Raw genomic sequence first — 24,482 nt, 5'->3', positions numbered from 1 at the left:
CATTGTCACCTGAAATAGGATAGCTCTAAAACGTTATTTAAAAATTGAAATTTTCTGCCAAAATACTTAGGCAAAGTGAAATAACCAGAGAAAATTAATCTGACAGCTGTACATCAGATGAACTGAGAGTGAAAAGAGATCAGAGATTAAACAATTAGGTTTAAAAGGAGAAAGGCTCAGATATCTGCATAACGTACTGAAATGACTATAATGAAGAAAATACCAAAATGCTATGGCTAGCAAAAATTTATACTTCATCACAAAATCTGGAATTTAATGTAAAGATTTAAAGAAAACTACTCAAATCTTTTAATATTTTAGACTAGTATCATTTTTGTAATTTTAAGCTTTATGACTATAAAAAACAGGGTATTAAAGTGTCAACTCCTAACATATCAGAGGTACTGGAACAATTTTAAGAAAACAAGACATCCTTTTTATATGATAAAAAAAAAGTCATGCCAATGTGGTCCACTAAACTAAGTTAAATAGCTACCAATTTGTGGAGGCTCCTGCTTCACAGGAAGAGCAATAGGTGAACGCTGTCGATCCCTGAATGATGATGGCCTTTCTCTTCGATTCTGGGGAGGTGCTGGAGGTCCTGGAGGTCCTGGTTGCCAATAAGGAGGATGAAATCCACCTTGCGGTGGACCAAAAGCAGCCCCATGCTGAAAGAGTATTGCAGTTTATTTTTTCTTCAAATAAATACAATATACTCTCTGGGACACACGTGTGTTATGAACTGGGACAGTAGAAATCCATGTGTGCAGCACATCCAAGAATTCCATGGCTCTAATATCCACCGATACTTCTATATTCCCAAGAACCTAGGTTTACTTAAGATTTTCTGGCTATGTAAATGCAAAGAGCCTTCTAAAAGTCAGCTGATAAGCTACTTCAAAGAAGTATACAAAAATTTTCATTCTGAATCCATTTACAAGCTAATCCTACCAACACTAAGATATCAAATAGATATTAATTTTTCCGTAACTAGAAATACTTGTCAATTTCAACAACCTACTTACAGGGAATAAAAAGTGAACTAAACAACTTAAGCTGTTTGTATAATCTTGCAAGATATATTCATTTATAAGCAAAGATAGGTTACTGAATCATTACATTAAATATTTTTTGCAATTTTGCTATTTTCAGAGGCTTTTCTAGGCCAGCTGCCAATACAGCTTTGCCTTGTTTACATGGGATCTACCATGTAAAAGTGGGGTAAGCAGATGCTCCCTGCCATTATATTTCTTCAAACAAGATAAAAACCATTGTATCTGTATACCAAGTATACAAGCATGTGGATATTTATTAATAAGGATTATCATCTCAAGGTGAATATTATATATGCATTATCAAATCTACCTTAGAATTCACAAAATAATTTTTCTTTCAAAATTTTAAATTATGATAGCAGTTCATAAATTATTAGCTGTAATCAGTTATTTCAAAATGACACCTAGCACTATAATTTAAGGGTAGACCCTCAAAGAGGGAATAAAGTAAATTAAGCCCAACATATTACACTATTCCCCACAGAGTTCTATGTCCCTAGGAATGAATTGGATGCTACAGAGGAAATTATATACAATTCCATTAACATGTCATGTCAGAATGGAAAAAAAAAAATGACACTAGAAAAACAGTAATAATTCTACATAGCACAGGGAATTACACTTAGGAAAATGATCTATGTTCATCTTTTTTATTCACGTCTTAACCATAATCTATATTCAATTACTGTGCATTCTCTAGTCTTTAACGTTTATATATACCATTTTGAAATAGGAATTAGAAAACATCATATAGCTATTGCACTTATACATTTTTAATTTTTTCAAAAATTTTCCCTAATGATCTTTTATACCATTTTTCTAATGAAATAAAAACTCAGAAAACAAAATTCTAATTATTTTAATACTCAATAACTTTTCTGAGACAGAATATGCTTATTTGTACAAGTCTGAAAAATGAAACACGTATCTTAGGTATTCTTGACGAGACACTTCCAAAGAATGGATTACGTGCACATCTACAATATTAAAGCAATAAAATATCTTTCACCTGATAGTCAAACTGGTTCACTGGCCCCACTGCAAAATTATCGGGTGGTCCACCAAAGTTGTGATTGTTCTGGTTAAATATATGCCTGTTGTCAGGGGCAAATTCCCCACTGTCCTGACTGTTGCTGTCTTCAGAAGGAGGAACAATGTCCATTGGGCCTGGTGTTGGTGGCATCCATGGCTGATCTGGAGGGGGGTGTGGGGGTTGCTGATGCATTCCCCATTCTATTTAAGATTTAGGCATAAAAATATTCAACAGGGGGTTATAACAAAATCAACACAAAATTTTAAGAGCTCAAGAAAGATTTTTCAGTAAACATACAAATTTCAAAAAAACAACTTATGACTTGTTGGAATTCCTTTCATCTATCTTAAAAATAAGCAATGAACTAGATTGTCATATGTAATTCAAAATGAGCTAATTCCACTCTAATTCATATTCTAACCAAATGCCCAAAGTTATTTTTAACAAATATAACAAAATCCAAAGCACTATTTTTGTTGAATTTTTATATTTTTGTTTAGTAACAACAGCACAAAAATAATACCTTGAAGTTTTATATAATTTCTTTCTTACACGAACACATTTATCCTCACAACATCCCTGTGAGGTAGGGAGAAATCAGGTATTATTTTTGCCAATTTCAAGAGGGAAAATTGAGGCACACAGAGGTAAATCACTTGCCCAGGGTCACAAAGAAAGCCAGTAGAGTAAAACTAAGGGGTAGGGATGCCAGGGGAGTCATTTATGAACTTAAACTTAAGAATTATAACATTTTCAAATATGGGGAAATTTCGCTTTCAAGAAAGCTAAAAATGAACCACCTCACAGTATCAAAGACTAAAATACTTATGTTTAAAAAGTAATAGCATGGAATTACTTCCTAAATTCTTTTTTTTTTTTTTTTTTTTAAATGAGAGACTCATTTGGTCACCCAGGCTGGAGTGCAGCAGCTTGATCAAAGCTCACTGCAGTCTCAGTCTCCTGGGCTCAAGCAATCCTCCCACTTCAGCCTCCCAAGCAGCTGGGACTACAGGCACGCGCCTCTATGCCTGGCTAATTTTTAAGTTTTTTTTTTTTTTTTTGTAGAGACGGGGCCTCATTATGTTGCCCAGGCTGGTCTCAACTGAGGTCTCCATGCTTATAAGGAGAAACAAAAAGCATTAATACAGAAAGGAGGTTATGACTTCACCATCAGCATACACAAATGTGAGGCTGCTTCCTCCATAATTTCAAGTGACTATTAAAAAAGAGTAACACAAGCTATGGAAGATTGAATTAGCATCAAGAAATCTACATCATACTGTGAAATAAAACAAACAAAGAAAAAAGTAAAACACACAAAAACTTATGAATTTTCACTATCTGAAAAAAAAAGGGAAGAAAAAGGTAGGCGGGATGGTAGGGGCAGAGTATATTCGACAGACTAATTTGTCACACAGTGACACAACTTTTCTTTAATTAGAGGCTAGACATGTTTTACTCTGCCAGTGCTGCTTCTGAAAAGGCCAGAGGTTGCAATAGAGAGACAAAGAATGCTCTCTTCCCTAGATGCCAAGTGAGGTTTCCAGAGTGTTCCCAGCCCCTGTCAGCCTAGGAATGAAGAACCAAGAAAAGAATCAAACTGAGTGCCACAATGCTAGCAGACTGAGTACAGAGTAATTTTAACCACAAAATGTCAAAGTCAAATCAAATTGAAAACTGCCTATTCTTTAAGGAGTATTAATTTTGAGAAGTCATAAAACTAAGCAAATTAAAAAACTTAATAATAATCTTATATTTTAAAGGTCCTAAAATTTTGAAACCATAAACAACAAACCTGGTTGCCACATTCTGTTGAAGTTTGAATCCCCTTGGAAATTCCCATGATTGTTTGGACCAGATTCCATTGTAGACATATCTTGTCCATTTGGCATCATTCCTGGTGGTTGTTCTACCATGCTTTGCTGTCCTGAAGCTTCTCTTTGGGCAATCCAAGCTTGGGCCAATGCAGCCCAGTCAATCTGGCCTAATGTAAATTAACATTGAATTAAGCATTCAGAATGCAGGAGATAAAAAGATAGTGCCTCTATGTAAAACAAGCATCTCAATTATTCCCTAGAAGAGATCTTAAATATTTCAGACAGAGAGGGTCTGAGGGACATTAGAAAAAAATAATAATAATGAGATCTTAAACATTAAAGCATGCTGTGTCTGAAAGGATGCTTAGCAAATAACCTATATTTAGGCTAAAAATTAATATAAACTGGCTGGGCGCGGTGGCTCACGCTTGCAATCCCAGCATTTTGAGAGACTGAAGCGGGTGGATCACCTGAGGTTGGGAGTTCAAGACCAGCCTGACCAACATGGAGAAACCTGGTCTCTACTAAAAATACAAAATATTAGCTGGGCGTGGTGGCACATGCCTGTAATCCCAGCTACTTGGGAGGCTGGGGCAGGAGAATTGCTTGAACCTGGGAGGCAGAGGCTGCAGTGAGCTGAGACCGCACCATTGCACTCCAGCCTGAGCAATAAGAGTGAAACTCTGTCTCAAACAATAATAATAATACAAACAATACTTAACACTTTCAGAAAAGAACTTGACAAAAATACTCAACCCATTTCTAATATTAATTCATACAAAATTTATCCCCTGCATCTTAGTTTACTGAGTTGTTTAAAATGTCATCCCTTAAGAAGAAAAAAATCACCACAAAATTAATCTAACACAATCATTTCTTCCTTTAACATGTTCTATTTATCTTTTCAGGCCTGCATTCGAGCCTGTAGGCCTTGGATATGTGCAGCTACCTAACTGTTCTTCCTTACGGCTGCCCTTCTTTAAGTAAGGCTCTCTTCTCTAGTCAAAACATGACTAGTGTAGTCAGGCTACAACTTGTTAGCCAATCTACTCAAAATTCATTTTCCCCACTATCTTGAAGACTCTCTTCCCAAGAGGTATTTTTTTAATTTTTAAATTTTTATCTACCTATCTATCTACTGATCAATCAATCGATCATCTGGGTCATGAGTCTGGCTAATTTTTATATTTTTGGTAGCAATGGGGTTTCATCATGTTGCCCAGGCTGGCCTCAAACTCCTGAGCTCAAGTGATTTGCCCACCTCAGCTTCCCAAAGTACTAGGATTACAGGTGTGTAGGTGGCCTCTCAAGTATCTATATTTAACATTTTAAGACCATTTTAATAATTTTTATTTTGCAAATCCACCCAAGAATGCATTAAGATCTAATATCATTAATAAAGTAAACGAAGTAGAATAAGATATAGTTTTCTGCATCTTAGCGTAATGAAGATTAAATAGTCATTCTCCTACAGTATGAAACACTGGCAAAACCCCTATGGGGTTATACATGGCAATGAGCACCTGAAATTACCGTGACTTAACAATCCTAGTTCTTTTTGTGAGAAAGTAATTGGACAAGTGAATAATGATATGTATACAAGATTATGCTAATTGTTTTAAAAAGGGAAAAGCTATAAATAATAAAACCACCAAAAGTGGCTTTGTTATAGTACTGTCCTACAACAGAATGATACATGGCTATTAAAAAAAGAAATAGCATCAGATTAACCCAGTGAAGGCTGAGCAACGTAAGTGGTCTTATGGATGAAACAAAATAGGCCACTACTTAGTAACTGTTAAAGATAAGCAATAAGTGGGGGCTCCCTATTCTCTTCTACCTTTGTATATGTGCCAGAAATAGTCCACAGTAAAAAGAAAACTTTAAATGATATAGCATACCATCTAGTTCAATATGATACAGAATTCAAAGAAGTGTGTTCTACTTAAGCAACATATTTAGGTTTTTCTCTTTCTTTAGGAAAACAAGGACGACATCAGTTTAAAAAATGTAAAATCTTCAAAAAGTTTTCTACCTTTTGACTCTTCCAAAGGGAAGTCCACTTTTTGCTATAAATGGTATAGCAAGTCTATTTATAAGAAAATTAAATTCTGACCACAAAATGATCCAATATACCAATCTTAATTCCATATCCCTTAACCCCATCATGTATTTCCTACCCATTTCCATATATCCAATCCCGCCCTTCCATATTCAGTTTGTTTCCTTACTTGGATCCTGTTGGTGCTGGAATGACTGCATCCATTGTTGCTGGTTCAAGGGCCACTGCTGCCAAGGCTGTCCTCCTTGATCCCACATCCCTTCTTTTAAAATATACTTGATTTTCTATCTTCAATAAATTAAACATAGTTTAAAAATAATGAGTTATTTAATCTTAAAACTTCACAGCAAAAATTATTATATGATGGTACATTTATTTCATCAGAGGTCCAAAATTCTGGTCAATAGGTTGCCAGAGGCTACTAGAATTTTTAGGGTACCAAACAAGAGCAGAAAATCTTAAGTTAATACTAATCTCAGAATTTGATGGCAAGCATAACTATAATCAGTTTAGCCGAAAAAGACTTTAAAAACTCTAATTTTTGTACAATATAAATTTCTGGATATTTAATTATTTTGAAGATTATAAGAAAAAGTGATTTCATTTCTCCCCAATCAAGATTCCTTTAAGATAGTAACCAAATAGCTTCAGCTGATGAAGAAAATCTCTTCCTCATAAATAATTATAGCTAATAAAAACAAAGAATGTAGAACAGAATTAGAAAACTATCGTATTGCCAAAAAGTAATAAAATATTAATTCAGAAACCCTTACAAGAAAAGTTGATGAGAAATCAGAAATTCAAAGGTTACCAAAATATCACCCCTACAGATTAGTTAAGTGTTTACTATGCTCCCAGAATCACTAAGAATTCTCATCAAAAACGTTTAAGTCTAAATGACCTTTTGGATTTTACTTCCAATATAAAAGAATTTTGGGAGATAAAGAAATAAGACAAATAGTATAAATCCAAAAGGTAAGACAGCCTCCAAGACCTGGTTTCTTAACATATAAATAGCATGAAAAAGATAGAGGGAAGGTACTTTATGTTAATAACTATTAAATCTAGGAAATTGTATGGGGCAGGGAATCATCACGCTAGTCTAATTTTTCTGTAAGCTAATCTGAAAATGTTCCTAATAAAAGGTTTAAAATTCTTTCTAGTGTCTCTGTACTTTATCCAACACTGATATACAACCCTGTTCAAGAATCAGTGACTCACATAACCAGGGCATGGTTTCTTCATTTTTGTATCCCAAGGCTTAGCTCATAGCAGGCATTTAATAAATCTTTACTAAATGAATCCTTATAGACTGATCCTTTCCTGTACCACAAAAAGTAGGAAAGCCAGACAGCAAAAAAATAGGGACATTAACTCTAACAGGACAACTGGCGATTACAATCCAGGCTTTTAAAAGTTTCCAACTCCAGTCTTCACGGAATTCCCAGAACACCATACAGGTATAGTTCTATCAGCGGCAGATCCTAATCTCGAAACTAAAGAACACTGTGAATTATGGGAGTGTATTTCTTTGTTACCTTGATTTACTTATGAGTCAAATGTACCTGTCTTCAAGTTAAACTAATGTAATCAATTACAATGGCATTATTAGAATATGGCAAAATAGGCACTATATAGCACAAACGAGGCCAGCAACTGGTTTGGGTATCAGTTCCAAGCTAAACACACTTCTTCTAACCTCTCTTTAGTGTTTCCTTCTTTCTCCCCTTTTTGTCCTCTCCAGTTTCCCAAGTACACCTTTAAGGGTAAATAGGTTATCAGAGCCCCTGAAAAGTAATTTCATATACAACTTTAGGCTAAATAGGTTATCAGAGCCCTTGAAAAGTAATTTCACATACAACTTTAATTAAGAGTTAATAAATAGAAAACACCAAGAAGAAATACCAACTGCTATTTAAACTGACCTCAGAGGTTCACTGGTCACCTTCTGTTTAAAACTCAGGATGATTCAGACTACAGCTTCGAAGCATAGCAGCAAGATTATTTATGCCCTGGGGGGGAAAAAGTAGATGTCTGCTTATAGATTATCATGATTACCATAAAAATAAATTCGAGAGATGTAACATGAAAGTGTGATCATCTCCAAGTTAGTCAATTTTCCTTGTATTAACTTTATAACGGGGAATTATTTTATCATAATAAAGTTATGGAAAACAGATACGCTAGAAATAACATCTTTTCTTCTTTCCAAATACCTTTCATTTAGTTGAACAATTCATTCATAATAAAAAACAATCTCAAACAATTTAGGGATTGAGGAAAAAAAGGAGTAACAAACATCTGAAATGAAGATCTTGTCTACCTGTTATTAACTTACATGAGACAAGGTAATAAAATGTATTAATTTAAATTTTTCTACAGAATTCTATGTTTAGAAATTAACATTAGCAAGGAAAGAACAGTTTGTTCCTGAAATCATTTAGTTTCCTTTTATCCAATCAACAGCTTTTTACAGTTGACAGACAAATTTATCCATCTTTTGATCTTCAATAAGATACAAGAAAGCATCTTGCACATAGCAGGCACTAAATAAATACCAAATAAATAAACAAGCAGTTTCCAGCTCTTATTTTCTGTTTAAAGGCTAATTATAAGGAAGCTGTTAACTTATAAGCGTCAAAAAGCTGGAGTAAGCACAGCTTGCTGCGCTTTCCAAAGCTTTAACAGTTTATCAGAGTTCAATGCACAGTTATTCTGTCCTAAATTGTAATGCATATAATACAGACATTATCAACAGCTCTACAAAGTGCCTACTGAAACTGAAAATGTGCACTTACTAAAACCATTTTAATGATGAAAATGATGTATAATGACTCCCTACCATCATTCCCAATCCATAAATTTACTTTTCCAGAAATTAAATAAAGGTTCTTACTCATGTTTAATGGTTGCTCCCTTTTTACGTTTTCTGGTCACCACCTGTCACCCAGACTTCAGAGCACAGGCTCTGGTTCAGGATGCCTACTTACATACTTTGGTTAGTGGTGTAAATATGGGTAAGTTATGCTCTAATCCTTTGTTTACCAATCTATAAAACGGAAGACCTAAATGTCTACACCCCAAACGATTATTATGAGGTTAAATAAGAAACACATAAAAACTAAGCATCAGAAGCTTCAATTCGTGGTGGTTAATATCAATACCACAACTTTCTCATCATCACTTCTGGAAGCACTTTCAAGTTAACAACCATTGGGGGATTAAAAAAAGATGATCACCGGCTGGGTGCGGTGGCTCAAGCCTGTAATCCCAGCACTTTGGGAAGCCGAGGCGGGTGGATCACGAGGTCAAGAGATCGAGATCATCCTGGTCAACATGTTGAAACCCCGTCTCTACTAAAAATACAAAAAATTAGCTGGGCATGGTGGCGTGTGCCTGTAACCCCAGCTACTCAGGAGGCTGAGGCAGGAGAATTGCCTGAACCCAGGAGGCAGAGGTTGCGGTGAGCCAAGATCGCGCCATTGCACTCCAGCCTGCTGGGTAACAAGAGCGAAACTCCGTCTTGGGGGGTGGGGGGGTGAATCAAGCCAACCAACTTCTGCTCAACTCCATTTTCTTCTCCAGAAGCAATCTAAAACTTACGGTGGTTTCACTTTATCTCTGAAAGAATTCTTTAGTTTAAATTTTGTCTTCCTGTCCCTATTTCTCAGTTCATAGATTGAAGTTATTATTATTATTATTGTTATTATTTATTTTGAGATGGAGTTTCACTCTTGTTGCCTAGGCTAGAGTGCAATGGCTCAATCTTGGCTCACTGCTACCTTCATTTCTCAGGTTCAAGTGAATGTCCTGCCTCAGCCTCCTGAGTATAGCTGGGATTACAGGCATGCACCACCATACCTGGCTAATTTTGTATTTTTAATAGAGATGGGGTTTCACCATGTTGGTCAGGCTGGTCTCGAACTCCTGACCTGAGGTGATCCGCCCACATTGGCCTCCCAAAGTGCTGGTATGCTGGTATTACAGGTGTGAGCCACCATGCCCGGCTGAAGCTTTTATTATTATTACACACACACACACACACACACACACACACACACACACATTTTCCTATGCACAAAGAGATATTAACTTGCATATTTTGAAGAGTCTGATTTGCATCACCAATAATCATTTTTCTGTATGTTTAAAACAACCACTTCTACTTTTGCCATGTTTTCAGAAGGTTTTCTTCCCCAAAGTTGTAATGGAAGCTACTACTCAATTAGTACAATGTTTGGGATACTTAGGCTGAGAAAAATTTAAAAAGATGTGAAATTGTGAGAAACATAGCAAAATTTAAAAAAAAAAAAAGTGAAGAAGGTGATGGTAAGTTAAGGAAGTCTGAAGTTAGGGACTATTTATTAAAGCGCTTTACTCAAGTCTGGAGATGAGAAACATGATTTAGTTATAAAGGATGACTACTAGATGAGGGCAGAGGTGGAACACCAAATGGTTAGTCTTTTTAAAAGACAATTTACCATTAAGGCATCTTAACAAAACTGTACATGCACATCCCTGACACAGCAATTCCACCACTTAAACCTAAACCATGAATGTGAATATTCATACCATAATTCAAAAATCGGCAGCATATTTTATAACAGTAAACATCTGGTTTCGGTGACATTTAATTGAAGGCAAGTTAAATAAATTAGAGTGAACCATACAGTAGACCCCTATTCAGCCATTAAAATAAATAAGGTACACTTTTATATATTGGTATGTATTGCTGTACAAACTGCATTAAGCAAAAAAAATTCACATGATACAGCATGAAAAATGATGCCACTTGGCCGGGCGCGGTGGCTCAAGCCTGTAATCCCAGCACTTTGGGAGGCCGAGGAAAAATAATAATAATAATAATAATAATAATAATTTTTAAAAAATGCCACTTGAAGCTTTTTCAAGAATGCAGTTATGTATAGACAATTCCTAAATTACAAAATCCTCTCAAAACTGCTAAGCTCTAAGGATTGGAAATAGGGATCAGATAATTTTAATCTTTATTTCTGTACTCTGAATTTTTTTATTCTATGAATGTATATTTTTAGAAAAATATAGATTTTTAAAGATACAAATAATCAAATGAAGCTAATGAACATGGTCCATAATGACTAGTACTGGCAGTAAAAATTATACAAACTTCTTCAACTGTGAGACATTGGGCAAATGTCCTGTCTCATTTTCTTACAGAAATTTTTATTATCTCATTCATAACAGGTAACTCTGGTCATGAAAAATAAATTTGGACTTATACACAGCACAATGCTTGCTTGAGGGGTTTCATTAACTATTTTTAATTAAAAGTCAGATTATAAGTAATTTTACGGCAAGGATTTAGGAACGTAGCCTCTTTGTTCCTTCATCTTCATCATAAAATCTTCACTACTAACAAATCTAAGAATGCAAAACCTGGAAAACAGAAGGAATACACAGGCACAACACAATAATCAATAGATACATATTTTAAAATTTCACTATGGTTAATGAGTAACATAACCATTTACCATTGAAAATGACATTTACAAGTTGGTTTAAAAATGATTTGGAAAATGGTGATAACTTAAAGATAGGTATTTACTACCCTCTTCCACTGTTTGAAAGCTTCCATTTAGTAAGTTAAAGATGATGTACAGTACTTTTTATAGAGGGTCTGCATTAAATTTTCATGTTTTTGTCTTGGCTTAAACAAGAATCTTCTTTAGGGGAGAGGAAACATTTAATAATAATTTAAATTCTCCATAGTGTCTTGTTCATATTAAGTGGTTAAATATTTTATAATTCACTGAAATGTTAGCAAGTAAATATATTAATATTAAACCATAAAAATGACATTCCAATATTGCTACTGTGATTTTATAACATCAAAAATTGATTCCAATTTATTCACTCTTCCTTTAGACTTAGTTTTAAAGTCTGCTAGGCTCGACTTTTCAAGTTTGAAGAAATCTGATTAATGACGGGTAAGGTTGCAACACTTTCCTAAGAGTACTGCTCTTTATGCTATTTCCTTGGAAAATTTCCCCATATGATATTTCCTTGGAAAACAAATGGGGTCTGGGAAGAACAGAAAGATTAATAAGCAAGGTTTGTATCAGATCATCAAAACTATCACACACTGCTGCAAAAAAATCAAGTGATGGCTATCACAAGTGTTATGGAATGAATTGTGACCCTGTCCAACAGATACACTGAAGTCCTAACTCCTGATACTTGTAAATATGTCCTTATTTGGAAACAGAGTCTTTGCAGATATATTCCAATTAAGATGAGTTCATATTTGACAGGGGGTACTTTAATAAAAAGGAGACATAGATATTTACAGGGAGAATGTAACATGACCACAGTGGTAGAGATTGGAGTACATGGCTCTTTAAGCCAAGAAACATCAAAGATTGACAAGAACTACCAAAAGCTAGGAAGAGACAAGGATCCCCCAAAAAGCCATCAAAGAGCATGGCTCTACCAAAACCTCAATTTCAGACTGTTAGCCTTCAGAACTGTGGGAGAATAAATTTCTGTTGTTTGCAACCAGCCAGCTTGTGATAATTTCCTATGGTATCCCTAAAAAACTAATACAACCAGAAATGACCATCATTTATTTTATCCTTTTCTTAAATGGATCTATATTAGAATTTCATTGCTTTGAAGTTCCTAAAACAATTTGTTTAAATAACAATCATTTATTTACTTATTTTTGAGACAGTCTCACTCCATCACACTGGCTGGAATGAAGTGGCATGATCCCCACCTCCCAGGTTCAAACAATTCTCATGCCTTAGCCTCCCAAGTAGCTGGGACTACAGGTACATGACACCACACCTGGCTAATATTTGTATTTTTAGTAGGGATGGAGTTTCACCACGTTGCCGAAGGTAGTCTTGAATTTCTGGCCTCAATGATCCACTCTCCTCAGCCTCCAAAGTGCTGAGACTACAGGCATGAGCCACCTAGCCTAGCCAAAATGACAATCATTAATATTTACAAAAGTCACTCAGAGACTGTGACAGACATGGATGAGAATTAAAATGTGGTATTTCAAAGTCCTTGACCATCAATTACAAAATCAAAGAGCTGCAGAAACACAACTATCATTCAATGCATAGGATGAAATATTTCTACATCAACCACAAAGCTGAGGAGCCAGAAAATACCACAATCCTCTTCATCCCTGACATTTCAGTCTTATAAACAAGATGACTAACCTCAAAGTCAAAAAAGAATTTGTTTAATTCAGGTTAGGTAGAAATGGCACTGGTAAAGATTAATCTTATAATCATTTGAAATACGGAAAATAAAAATTTTGCTACTTTATGTGACACATATTTTAGCATATACTGAAAATACTTGCAGTTTGTAGCTCAAAAGACATATTTTTAAAAGAGGAAGCCAAGCATCATGGCTCATGCCTGTAAATCCAGCACTTTGGGAGGCCAAGGTGGTTGGATCATTTGAGGCCAATAGTTCGAGACCAGCCTAGCCAACATGGCAAAACTGCTCTAATGAAAATACGAAAATCAGCCAGGCATGGTGGTGCACAATTGTAGCCGCAGCTACTCAGGAGGCTGAGGCAGGAGAATTGCTTGAACCCAGGAGGTGGGGGTTGCAGTGAGCCAAAACTGTGCCACTGTACTCCAGCCTGGGCAAGAGTGAGACTCTGTCTCAAAAAAAAAAAAATTGGAGAATTGGATAGTTGCTTATAAATATCCCCCAAAACAATAATTTAAAAAAATATAGAGAGAGAGGGCCCAAAATGACACCCTAGCAGCAACAAGCACACCTTTAATATCACTCAATAAAAGGAACCAGGGATCCTTAAATAGCTGACTCTAGGATTGCACAGGAAATACAAAAGATGAGTCTGGAGCATGTGTACTGCCTGGAAGTAATAAAGTGCTAAAAAAAAAACAAACTGATGGGAGCATGTCAAAGGAGAACAGTAGACAACTCAAATAGCTGGCAATGGCCAAAGCTGAAATGATTTGAGCAACAAAATAAAGAAGTAATGGATTATAACACAAGTTATGTAATAAAAATTCACAGGCCCATACTGATATTATAAATTAACAAATAAATGGGAGGGAAGAGACAAAATCTCCCACAGAGAATTCCAAATAAATTTGTAAATATTCCACCCTAACTGAAGAAGAGCACAACTCTCCATTCAGTAAGCATGGGCTCTGCAAAGTGACTTCCTTCCAAAGAGAACAGGATAAAAAAGGGTGGGAGAAGAAACTTTGCAGAGGAGCAATCTAATAAACACTACTCCAGACGATAATCAAGGTCAATATCAATGTGATAAATCACCTTGATAGTATATACCCTTGATAGCATGTGCTGAAAAGGGCATGTTACCTCTGTGATCTTCCTCTGACATAGTCTGTTAACACCATTTTAATCATGAGAAAAACATCTGGTAAATTCAAGAGCAGGGCACTCTTCAATATACCATACTCCTCAAAAATGTTAAGGTCACTGTATTAATTTCATATGCTTGCCATAACAAAGTACCCAAGACTGTGTGACTTAAGCAACAGAAATTTATTTCCTCACTGTTCTGGAGGCTTATCACCTAAGATCTATGGGGTTGATTTCATTTTGAGGCCTCTCTCCTTGGCTTGTAGATGGTTGTCTTCTCCCTGTCTTCACGTGGTCCTCCCTGTGTGTACTCTCTTCTTACGGGGGCACCAGTTATTAATACATTGTGGTAAGGTTCACCCTAGTGACCTCGTCTTACCTTTTTAAAGACCCTTTCTCCAAATACCGTCACGTTCTGGGGTACTGAGGTTAGGAGTTCAAGATATGAATTTTAGAAGGGCACAATTCAGCCCTAACAATCATCAAAAACAAGGAAAGCCTGAGAAACTGTCACAACCAAGAACATACAGCCTAAGAATATGCATCAACTAAACATAATGTGAGATCCTAGCTGGGATCCTCGAACAGAAAAAGGACGTTAGGTAAAAAGTGAGGAAGCAGAAATAAACTATGTACCTTAGTTAATAATTTATGATTATTGGTTCATTAGTTGCAACAAATGTACCACACTAATATATGTTAATAAGAGAAACTGTGTGTAATGGGGACATCCTATGTGCTCAATTTTTATGTTAAAAAAACCGTTCTAAAAAATAAATTCTATAAGTTAAAAAAAACTCTCTCAAGAGCATCTTTAAGAACTGTTTTGTTTTCCCTATAAGCCCTTTGCCACTTTAAAAAGGAATCTCACAAGTAAAATCTTTCGTGTTATGGTTTGTTTCTGTTTTTTTGCCCTAATGAGGAATTCCAAATTTGTTTTGTTTTATTTGGGGGCAGGGCGAGGTAAAAAGATGTAAATGATTAATGCTAAATTAAAATCTTAAGCTAAAATGTTAATTTAACTACTCACAAATTTTTCTAGTGCTCAATTTGTTCAGATGACGATACTATCCACCATAGGGTAAAAAACTGAAATACCGGATACTACCTGTTCCCTTCGTGAAGCTTAACACATAATATCCATCATTAAGAACAGACGAAAAATATAAACTAAAGAACCGCGCCTGCGTAGTCGAGGCCTCAAAGGGTATAAGCTCCAGGTCGGGGGGCCCCGCCTCCTCCCTCCCACAAGCCCCCTCCCCACAAGGGGGTTCCCACTGCGCACGCGCAGTGTTTAACGGCCGATCAGGAACCCAACAATTAGTCCCTTCTCGTCCGAGAGGAAACTCTGTTAGAGGATGGGGTCGTGAGCACGCTCTTTAACAGGGACATTTCTTTTCCAGCGAAAGCACCGCTCTGATTTACCAAGTCTGGCGGACGGCGCCGCTTTAAGGGAATGAGGTTCCAGCGGTCGCGCCAAGCAGCGTACGCAGCCTATTTTAAGTTATGCTACCTTCGCCACAGAAACCAAGAGGGCTGTAATGGTCCGGCAAGTGCCCACGTGTAATTGTTCTCCATTACTTACCCACTCTAGTTCGGGAACACCCTTGTCGCCACCGTTCCGGTAATACCTCTCCAACGCTTTCGATGCTTCCACTTCTCGGGAACAAGATAAGATGGCGCCCGATTTGTCTCACCCGGAAGTAAATAATAATAACATCCGTTCGTCATCTGAAGCCAAACCATCTCTCATCCAGGTTTGTGAACACGTGATTGTGCCGATTGACATGTTTCGGCGCCATTTTTGTTATGGGCAAACCCATCCCTACAGTGATCAACTGAAGCATTCCTGCTCGTTACTTTTTAATGTAGCCGGCGCCATGCCCGACTCATCTCTATCTTTATAGTGGACAGAAAGCCAACAGCGTAAGTGTTCTACACACAGGGAGCCTTCAAATTTTTTACTTGAGCAACGTGTTCTTCCTTCAAGGGGAAGTATGCTCTCTCCTAGAAACACTCCCGCCTTGGAGAAAGGGTTGAGTTCGCAACTCCACTTACAGACAGGGTCAAATCAAACCAACTGTGGCCAGTTGCTTAGTGCCGTTCAAGTTGCTTAGTGCGCTGGAAGCGGCATTTCAGGCAGTCCGACATCCGGCTCAGACCTTCTCAGAGTAGTACTCCAGCTCAAGTGAGAATATTCCATGCTTGGAATATTCCCGCTAGAGCGCTGCCGAGAGTTCCGCCTCAGGGAAACAGGAGTTTGTGAAGGTGACCAGTCTAGGTCGGAGCGAAAGTAGAGACCTTAGTTGACCCCGCTGTGTAGTTCTCTTTGTTAACCTCAACACATCGCGCCCCCTCCCGGGGACACTTGTTCATCTCCCTTCAGTTTAGTCCCGGTATTTCGTTCTTTATCTGTGACCTTTAGGGAACAGTGGCGGGGAAGTCTGGTTTCCGTCCTGCTTCTTTCCTTCAGCTACAAGATGGCTTCTCAAAAGGACATATGCAGTGCCATTCCTCAAAGAAAATAGGTTGATTCTACGGTGTTTTTATATGAACAACGCTCAGGTATCGAAAGTATCAACTTCCAGGCTCGGAGCTACAAGTTACAAAGGAAAACAAAAATGTTGCAAAGATACAGTATTTGTTAACTACATCTTGGGAAGTGCCTTTCCAGAGAGTAACATGAAAACTTTTGCGTGACTGCAGGGGGTGCACGGAGTATTTAAATTATTTCTAAATTGGCAGTTGTGCAAAAGAAATAGCAAATTACCGTAGAAACAAAGTAGTAAGAGCACAGCTAGATGGATAAAGATACAGATGTGAAAATATAGATATCCTTTGCATGAAAATTGAGTTTTCCTTAGCACTGGAAACCAGAAACTCCTGAATTAGCAATAGAATAAAGTCCTCACTAGCTAACCATCTGCCTTTCCTCCAATCCAGGTGGTCCTCAAAATAAGTTTTTATCTTGTGAGAAACCTTCATTAATTACACCTGACAACTCTTTTTTATAATACTGGTCTAGTATATTCAATAGCGCCCACCACACACTGGTACCTGGTTTTTAAACCTCTTCTCCTAGTTCAAAATTCATTATGTACGTTATCTGCCTCCCTGAAAGAGTAGGGTTCAGGAAAAAAGAGTTGACTTATGAAAGCTGAAACAAAAGGGAATAGAGGCAACCGAAAATTTCAAGCCTTCCAGGGTTGGTTTTTCAATTGCTAGCAAAAGATAAACTTGAGAAAGCTTTTAAGTGACAAAGGATTATTAAAACTCAGGCTTGCAACAAGGGTAACTAGGGATGTAGACTTTTATCCACTTTGGAAAAATTTTCAATGGATTAATTAAAGATGTGAAACCTTCGTTTTTTCCTCTTGGAAAGAAAAAGCCTGAGGGTTAAAATGTAATTAAGAATATGTCTCTCCCAGCTGGATGTGGTGGTGCACGCCTATAATCCCAGCACTGTGGGAGGCCAAGGCAGACGGATCATTTGAGGTCAGCAGTTCAAGACCAGCCTGACCAACATGGTGAAACCCTGTCTACTAAAAATATAAAAATTAGCCCGGTGTGGTGGCGGGCGCTTGTAATTCCAGCTACTCAGGAGGTTGAGGCAGGAGAATCATTTGAACCCAGGAGGCGGAGGTTGCAATGAGTGGTGATCACACCACTGCACTCTAGCCTGGGTGACAGAGCAAGACTTGTCTCAAAACAGAGTATAGTGTATCTCTTCTATTAAATCTTGTTAAGTACTTGCTGTAAAGTGTGGGGACAGGAAAGCAATGAAATATAGCAAAACCAAGAACTGTGACAAAAAAACTCTGGTATGGTTACTGACATAAGAATCTATTTACAGGTAAGAATCCTACTAAAATTTTAAGAATTATATTTAAAAAACACACAAACTTTGGCTAAAAGAACTTGTGACTATTCCGAATTAAAAGAAATTGTAGACCCCAATCATCTAAGAAATTATCTCAAAAAAGCTGTGCAGCTCCCAAAGCTCGTATATATTCCTCAGTAGCTGTTCAGATGTAGCCATGAAGATTAAAAAATAAAATAAAATATTTCCCAGAGCATGGAGTCTAGGGCCACAGAGAACAATAAACGAGGAAATTCTTCCTAGGAGATAGAAAGGAAGCCTAATCATGAATATACGCCATACCCAGAGTTAGGGATCCTAACAGTATCTCCCATTCTTCTTCCCCATTCTGAATGTTTATTGTGGATACAGTTCCACCACTGTATGTTACGTATGTGGAAAACAGAACATATCCTTTTGGTTCCTGGGTCTACAGAACAGTAGGAGCAAACATCCAAACCTGATAATAGCACTTCCAGCCTGGTCTTGGAGGAGAAAACTGTAACTTGATTGGACATTTGGGCCCCTAAGAGTCACTATGTTCCATGTGTACAAAGAAAAACTATTTGGTGACCAGAGGGGTGACTGTGGTAGAGACTTCTGTTAAACTTACATATTCCATTCTTCTTTTCTTGTAAGCCCATGGGAGACTCTTTTCTACCCATCTTTCCTTGCAATTAGATAGGGGCATGTGACTACTGCTGGCCAATGGGTTGTCAGAGACACATCCAAGATGAATAGCTTAATTGCTGGTGCAAGATCTTTTATTCTTCTGCCACAATGGGGAGACCTCATGCTGAAATGGTACAGCCACAGACTGAATCAGCTTGGATTACCAGAATCGCCAGTTGCAGAACAGTTGCCTTTGCAGACTGTGCAGACTCACAGAGTGAAATTTGGATGTGCCAGAAATAACTTTTGTGTTAAGTCACTGGGATTTTGGGTTGTACTGCGGCACAACCTAGCTTATCCTAATATATATGGGAATGCAAACATCGCAGATATTTCTTCTTTGGTGCAATTTAAAATATGTATGAAATGGCTTCAGAAGGGTCCATGAACCATATAAATATTAGAGAGATACATTTTTTCTGGGAACATACAGATGTTAAGAATTAACAATTACAACTTCATTCTTCCTACAACACTCAGCTTTCTCTTTGGGGACTATCAGGACTATTATCACCAGGCCTTTTATCTCTAGGATATCTTCATCCTCTGTACCTTAATTTCTACATGACTTCATAGGGAGTCCATATTGCTTGATTTTTCTCCATATGATCACCATTAGCCTAACTTTTCCTTACATTCTTAGAATGTCCATTTCCTTACCTCTTAGTTTCTGGCCCTTAGGTTGACTGCTATATCCCTAGTACCTACCACATAACAGGTATTCAACGAATACTTATTTTTTTTAAGAGTCTCACTCTGTCGCCCAGGCTAGAGTGCAGTGATGTGACCTTGGCTCACTGAAACCTGTGCCTCTCGGATTCAAGTGATTCTCCTGCCTCAGCCTTCCGAGTAGCTGAGATTATAGGCATGTGCCACCACACCTGGCTAATTTTTATATTTTTAGTAGAGACAGGGTTTCGTCATGTTGGCCAGGCTGGTCTTGAACTCCTGGCCCCAGGTGATCCACCCACCTCAGCCTCACAAAGTGCTGGGATTACAGGCATGAGCCACCACACCCAGCCTAACAAATACTTATTAAATAACCAGACAAATACAAGATAGTCTCTTCCATTATAATCTCAAAGAGCTTCAAGATCTGAAAGAAGTTTAGACACAAATGGATAGGCAAAATATTTCCTAATTGCTGGTGCAAGACCTTAACTTGTCTTAATAATTACCCTGTCTAAATAACAGATCTTTTAAGAAAACACTAGGCCGGGCGCGGTGGCTCAAGCCTGTAATCCCAGCACTTTGGGAGGCCGAGGCAGGTGGATCACGAGGTCGAGAGATCGAGACCATCTTGGTCAACATAGTGAAACCCCGTCTCTACTAAAAATACAAAAACTAGCTGGGCGTGGTGGCGCGTGCCTGTAATCCCAGCTACTTAGGAGGCTGAGGCAGGAGAATTGCCTGAGCCCAGGAGGCAGAGGTTGCGGTGAGCTGAAATTGTGCCATTGCACTCCAGCCTGGGTAACAAGAGTGAAACTCCGTCTCAAAAAAAAAAAAACACTGAAAGGAAGATGATAATCCTTGGTAGATACTGAAATCTGAGTGAAGGTTTATGTCCCCTACAACATTCACAAATCCCCAATATGACAGTATTTGGAGATAGGGCCTTTGAGGAGTGATTAGGTCATGAGGATGGAACCCTCATTAATGGGTTGCATAAGAGGACCCACAGAGATGACTTGTACTTTTGCCAGGTGAGGACACAGCAAGAAGGCACTGTCTTTATGAGCAGAAGTGGGCCCTCACCAGACCCCAAGTCTACTGGCACCTTGATCTTGAACTCCCCAGCCTCCAGAATGGTGAGAAATTAATTTCTGTTAATACATCACCTAGTTTATGGTATTTTGTTATAGCAGCCTGAGTGGACTAAGACACAGTGTTGTTAGATAAAACATTCTGTCAATCATGTAAACTGCAAAAATTCCAGAACCAATCTTGTGACATAAATAAGAATTTAATATTTATTTAGCATGTTTTATACAGTAACACCAAAATAATGCTCAATAAATTACACAGCTATTTTCTAGAAACACGGCAAAAAAAAAAAAAAAAAAAAAAAAAAAAACTGGTAGGAATAATGGAATAACAGTATAAATGTATTACTCAAAATTGAAAATATAGTCATCTTTTAAACAGATTTGAATTCATGATTTTTACATAAACAAAAATATCATAAATATCTAGAAATAATCTTTTTTAACAATGCACTAGATACTATTTTATTGCACATATTTGGTTTAGGCTTATTTGATCAGTACATGCAGAAAAATAAATTACAAATATGAATTTTTAAAAGGAATCAGGATGTTGTTTTGTACTACAAAAATCAGATGAGGGTTGATACATTTCACAGCTTAATCTTCAGAAAATTTTTTTCAGCAATTGCATAAAATCACTGATTGAAATCATCACACATGCAAGCTAAGAATATTAAATATAGTAAAATAGCTCTGTTGGTATATTTAAAATAAAAGAACAGACATCAACTACTCTGAATTGATAACAACTAGCTTCTTTTTATTTATTTATTTTTGAGACAGGGTCTCACTCTGTCACCCAGGTAGGAGTGCAGTGGCATGATCACAGCTCATTGCACCTTGACATCCTGGGCTCAAGCAATCTTCCTGCCTCAGCCTTCCAACGTCTGAGCCACCATGCCTGGCTAATAAATTGATACCAACTATCACTCTTCTCAGCTACCTAAAAAGGTGGCCTTGACAAGTTTTTAAAACATTAAATGACACAGTATTGGCACATAATCGAACTTTTATCATTTTAAAATTGGAAAAAACTAGGGGAAGCTGGGGTAAACCAGTTTCTAAATAAAGTGAATGAAAATTACTTTACTTTAAATTCATTCAAACACTATGGTAGTTATATTGATGATATGTAAACATTCTTAATTACACTGTTTCCTGAGGTGATCCAGAAACTATTGTTATTATAGTAGCCTTGCAATTGACTATCCCTGCAAATGTGCTTTGGAAATATTTAAAATAAAAACAAAATTTTTAATGTAGACCCATGTGTAATTTAACATTCTCTGTTACAAAAGCTATCTTTAGGAAATTCTTAAGTATCAAAAATCAAATTTATTCTATTTTCAGAAGACAAGGAAAAAGCACTCATAAATGTTAGGCCATAAAAAAATAGATTTCATAATTAGCTCATTTAACATGAAGCAAATGAAAATAAAAATATCTTACTTGCATGTTACTTATGAAATAATGTCAAAAATCTATGCAGACCTTTCCATTTTAAATGATGTTAAAATACTGTCAGCACTGTGACTGACTCATAGTAAGTATGGGTATCTATCCAAATATTTATCTTTGAAACAAGAAACAAGTGACTGTCCCATGAAAAGCGCATGCCTCTTAACAGTATCTTTCCTGTAAGAAAAATTAGGTCACCTATATTTACATTTGGGTGGTGGGAGGGTGGTGGTGAAAATTGCTCTTACCAAGATGGCTGACTTGAATAAAGACATTCAATCTTTTTCAAAAAATTCACTGTTCTGGTACTGAGATCTCTAATGATAACAGATTACAATTAAACAGAAAATGCTGTAAATACCTTTACAAAACATAGCCTGACTTTGCAGATTAAGATATATTTCTTGATTATTTCACTGTTAAAAATCAAGAAAAAAACTACTATTAACATTTCAACATCTTAAAAATAGAATTTATGCAATGACGTTTTTAAGCTCTACATTTTGTATACTATTACCATCTTTAATCAGTTATGTTCATCCATATATCAAAAGGCAGCACTGGTAACCTTGATAACATTAGATATGCTTATGTGTTTAAGAGAGTCTTGATTAAATATCTCCATAGATTATCCACAGGCACTATTTTATCCTTTCTTCCCAGAAGGAGAATGAAGTGGGACTAGGCATTTGCCCGGCACTTGCCTGCACTATCATTCATTGGCAGTAATGATTAGGATGCTTGAACCATGCAGTTTTGTTTTGATTTCAACAATATGACACTGAAGTAGCCATTATCTTTTGATATTTAAGCCTAAGTTATAGTAATATTTTTCATGCCAAGTTTTGACAGCTCAATAATGTATATTCTAGAGGGGGAAAATGATATTTCTTATTATTTAATTATTTTAAAAGAAAATCAGCTTAATGCTCCATTAAAATAAAAGTTGAATTTACCTGAACTTATTAATGATGCTTACTAAAGACAAAAATAAAGTGACTTCAAAACCCGAAAACTATGTTTAGTATTTACAAGAAGTAAAAAAGAAAAAAAAAAGTATTATATTTTTCTGTTAAGAATATAATTCTCTATTATTTACAAATATAATTTGATAATTTATATTTCAAAGCTATCCTATGGTCCTATATGTATTATCGACTTCTAATTGCCAATTCTGCATGTTACAATAATCTATAGTTATAGTTTGACCTTGGCCAACCACTTGCAAGTTATTCTTAACTCCACCATGAAGAGGCTGCAAATGATATGTTTATGAAATACCTCAACATATTTCTAATTTTTGAAAACCTCACAGTAATAAGCTAATCAGCAGATTATTTGTAAACCCACACTACTGAAATTACAGTGATACCCTTTATATGGCTGAATCATATAAAATACGACAAGGGAACTGTAGTATATTAGGTGTTACTTCATGAAATTACATGTTATAGCAGTTTCCTAAATGGTAGTACACATATACCACTGGATGGCCCTGAGATGATTTTAAGTTAAGTGGTGCATGGATAAACAACTTTTCTTTAATAGTTATATATTTATCTTAATGTTTATTATAAAAAATACAAAAGCACATAAAACATGGAATATGATTGCTCAAAACAAGACAAAGGTTAAAAAAGGCTAAAAATATTTTTAAAAAACAACCGTGATATAGAATATGTGAGAGTTCAGGATGGTGATATTACACCTAGGAAACACTGTCGCAAGGAATGATTTGACTTAGGCAGCATCATTTCTGAATGCTTGTAATAATGAGCCACATCATAAAAGGGTTTCTTCTCCTACTATAAATTCTGGGAGATTTTTGTCCCCCAGAATAAATACCTGGAAACAAAATTCACATTTATTTTAAGACTATGAATTTTAATGCATTGAGTAAACTTACTTTAAAAGTGTTCACCAAAATGGTGAAAAAGTTCAGGACCGTTTGAGGAACATGCTATTCCTACAGAAGAGGGAAGACTACAAAGGCACATTATATATTATAGTTATCACTGCAGCATTCAAAAATAAGTGACCTAAATAATCATTACCCTTAATAGTTATAACACTCTTTCATAGAAAAGAAGGTAGGCTTGTGCACTAAGTGCTCTTGATTCTGGAACCACCTGTACATAAGTGTCACTAATATGGACCCACTGGCCTGCTGATTCACTATCAGCCTCTTTCAAACCTAGCAAAACAAAAAGGAGTACAATTTTACAGTAAGTATGCTTTAGGTTCTTACTCTAAATTACAAACAATAACATTCATTACAAACTCTAATGCTAAATTTTACTGAAGGAGTCTGTTTCTTCTTAAGCATTTTCCAAAACAAACAATATCTTTCTTTTTTTTAATTACACTTTAAGTTCTGTGCAGAATGTGCAAGTTTATTA

General features: G+C 36.4%; 2 protein-coding genes across 9 annotated transcripts in view; both read right to left on the bottom strand.

Moving 5' to 3' along the window:
* PNISR (PNN interacting serine and arginine rich protein) overlaps nt 1–16,014 on the bottom strand; it is a 29,487-nt gene extending 13,473 nt beyond the window's left edge. The window contains exons 1-6 of one of the 3 annotated variants that reach the window (XM_010333770.3): nt 15,914–16,014; nt 7,893–7,979; nt 6,137–6,255; nt 3,884–4,072; nt 2,065–2,288; nt 497–668 (exon numbers count right to left, since the gene is read on the bottom strand). In XM_010333770.3, the coding sequence (XP_010332072.2) occupies nt 497–668; nt 2,065–2,288; nt 3,884–4,072; nt 6,137–6,224 (673 nt within the window). In that variant the 5' untranslated portion in view covers nt 6,225–6,255; nt 7,893–7,979; nt 15,914–16,014. Of the gene's footprint in view, nt 1–496; nt 669–2,064; nt 3,658–3,883; nt 4,073–6,136; nt 6,256–7,892; nt 7,980–15,913 lie in introns of those variants that run through there. The other 2 variants (XM_039465747.2, XM_039465752.2) reach the window with 2 other exon arrangements.
* Nucleotides 16,015–20,294: 4,280 nt separating this feature from the next.
* USP45 (ubiquitin specific peptidase 45) overlaps nt 20,295–24,482 on the bottom strand; it is an 80,360-nt gene continuing 76,172 nt past the window's right edge. For 2 of the 6 annotated variants that reach the window (XM_074397677.1, XM_074397678.1), the window contains one exon: nt 20,295–24,277. In XM_074397677.1, coding sequence (XP_074253778.1) covers nt 24,147–24,277 — 131 coding nt within the window. In that variant the 3' untranslated portion in view covers nt 20,295–24,146. The remainder of the gene's footprint in view (nt 24,278–24,482) is intronic. The other 4 variants (XM_074397676.1, XM_074397675.1, XM_074397674.1 and 1 more) reach the window with 4 other exon arrangements.

The sequence above is a fragment of the Saimiri boliviensis genome, chromosome 4 (assembly GCF_048565385.1).
Source record: "Saimiri boliviensis isolate mSaiBol1 chromosome 4, mSaiBol1.pri, whole genome shotgun sequence".
In the NCBI taxonomy this organism is placed as follows: Eukaryota; Metazoa; Chordata; class Mammalia; order Primates; family Cebidae; genus Saimiri; species Saimiri boliviensis.
Note: the sequence above shows the minus strand (reverse complement) of the source record. Positions and strands in the feature narration are given on the sequence as shown.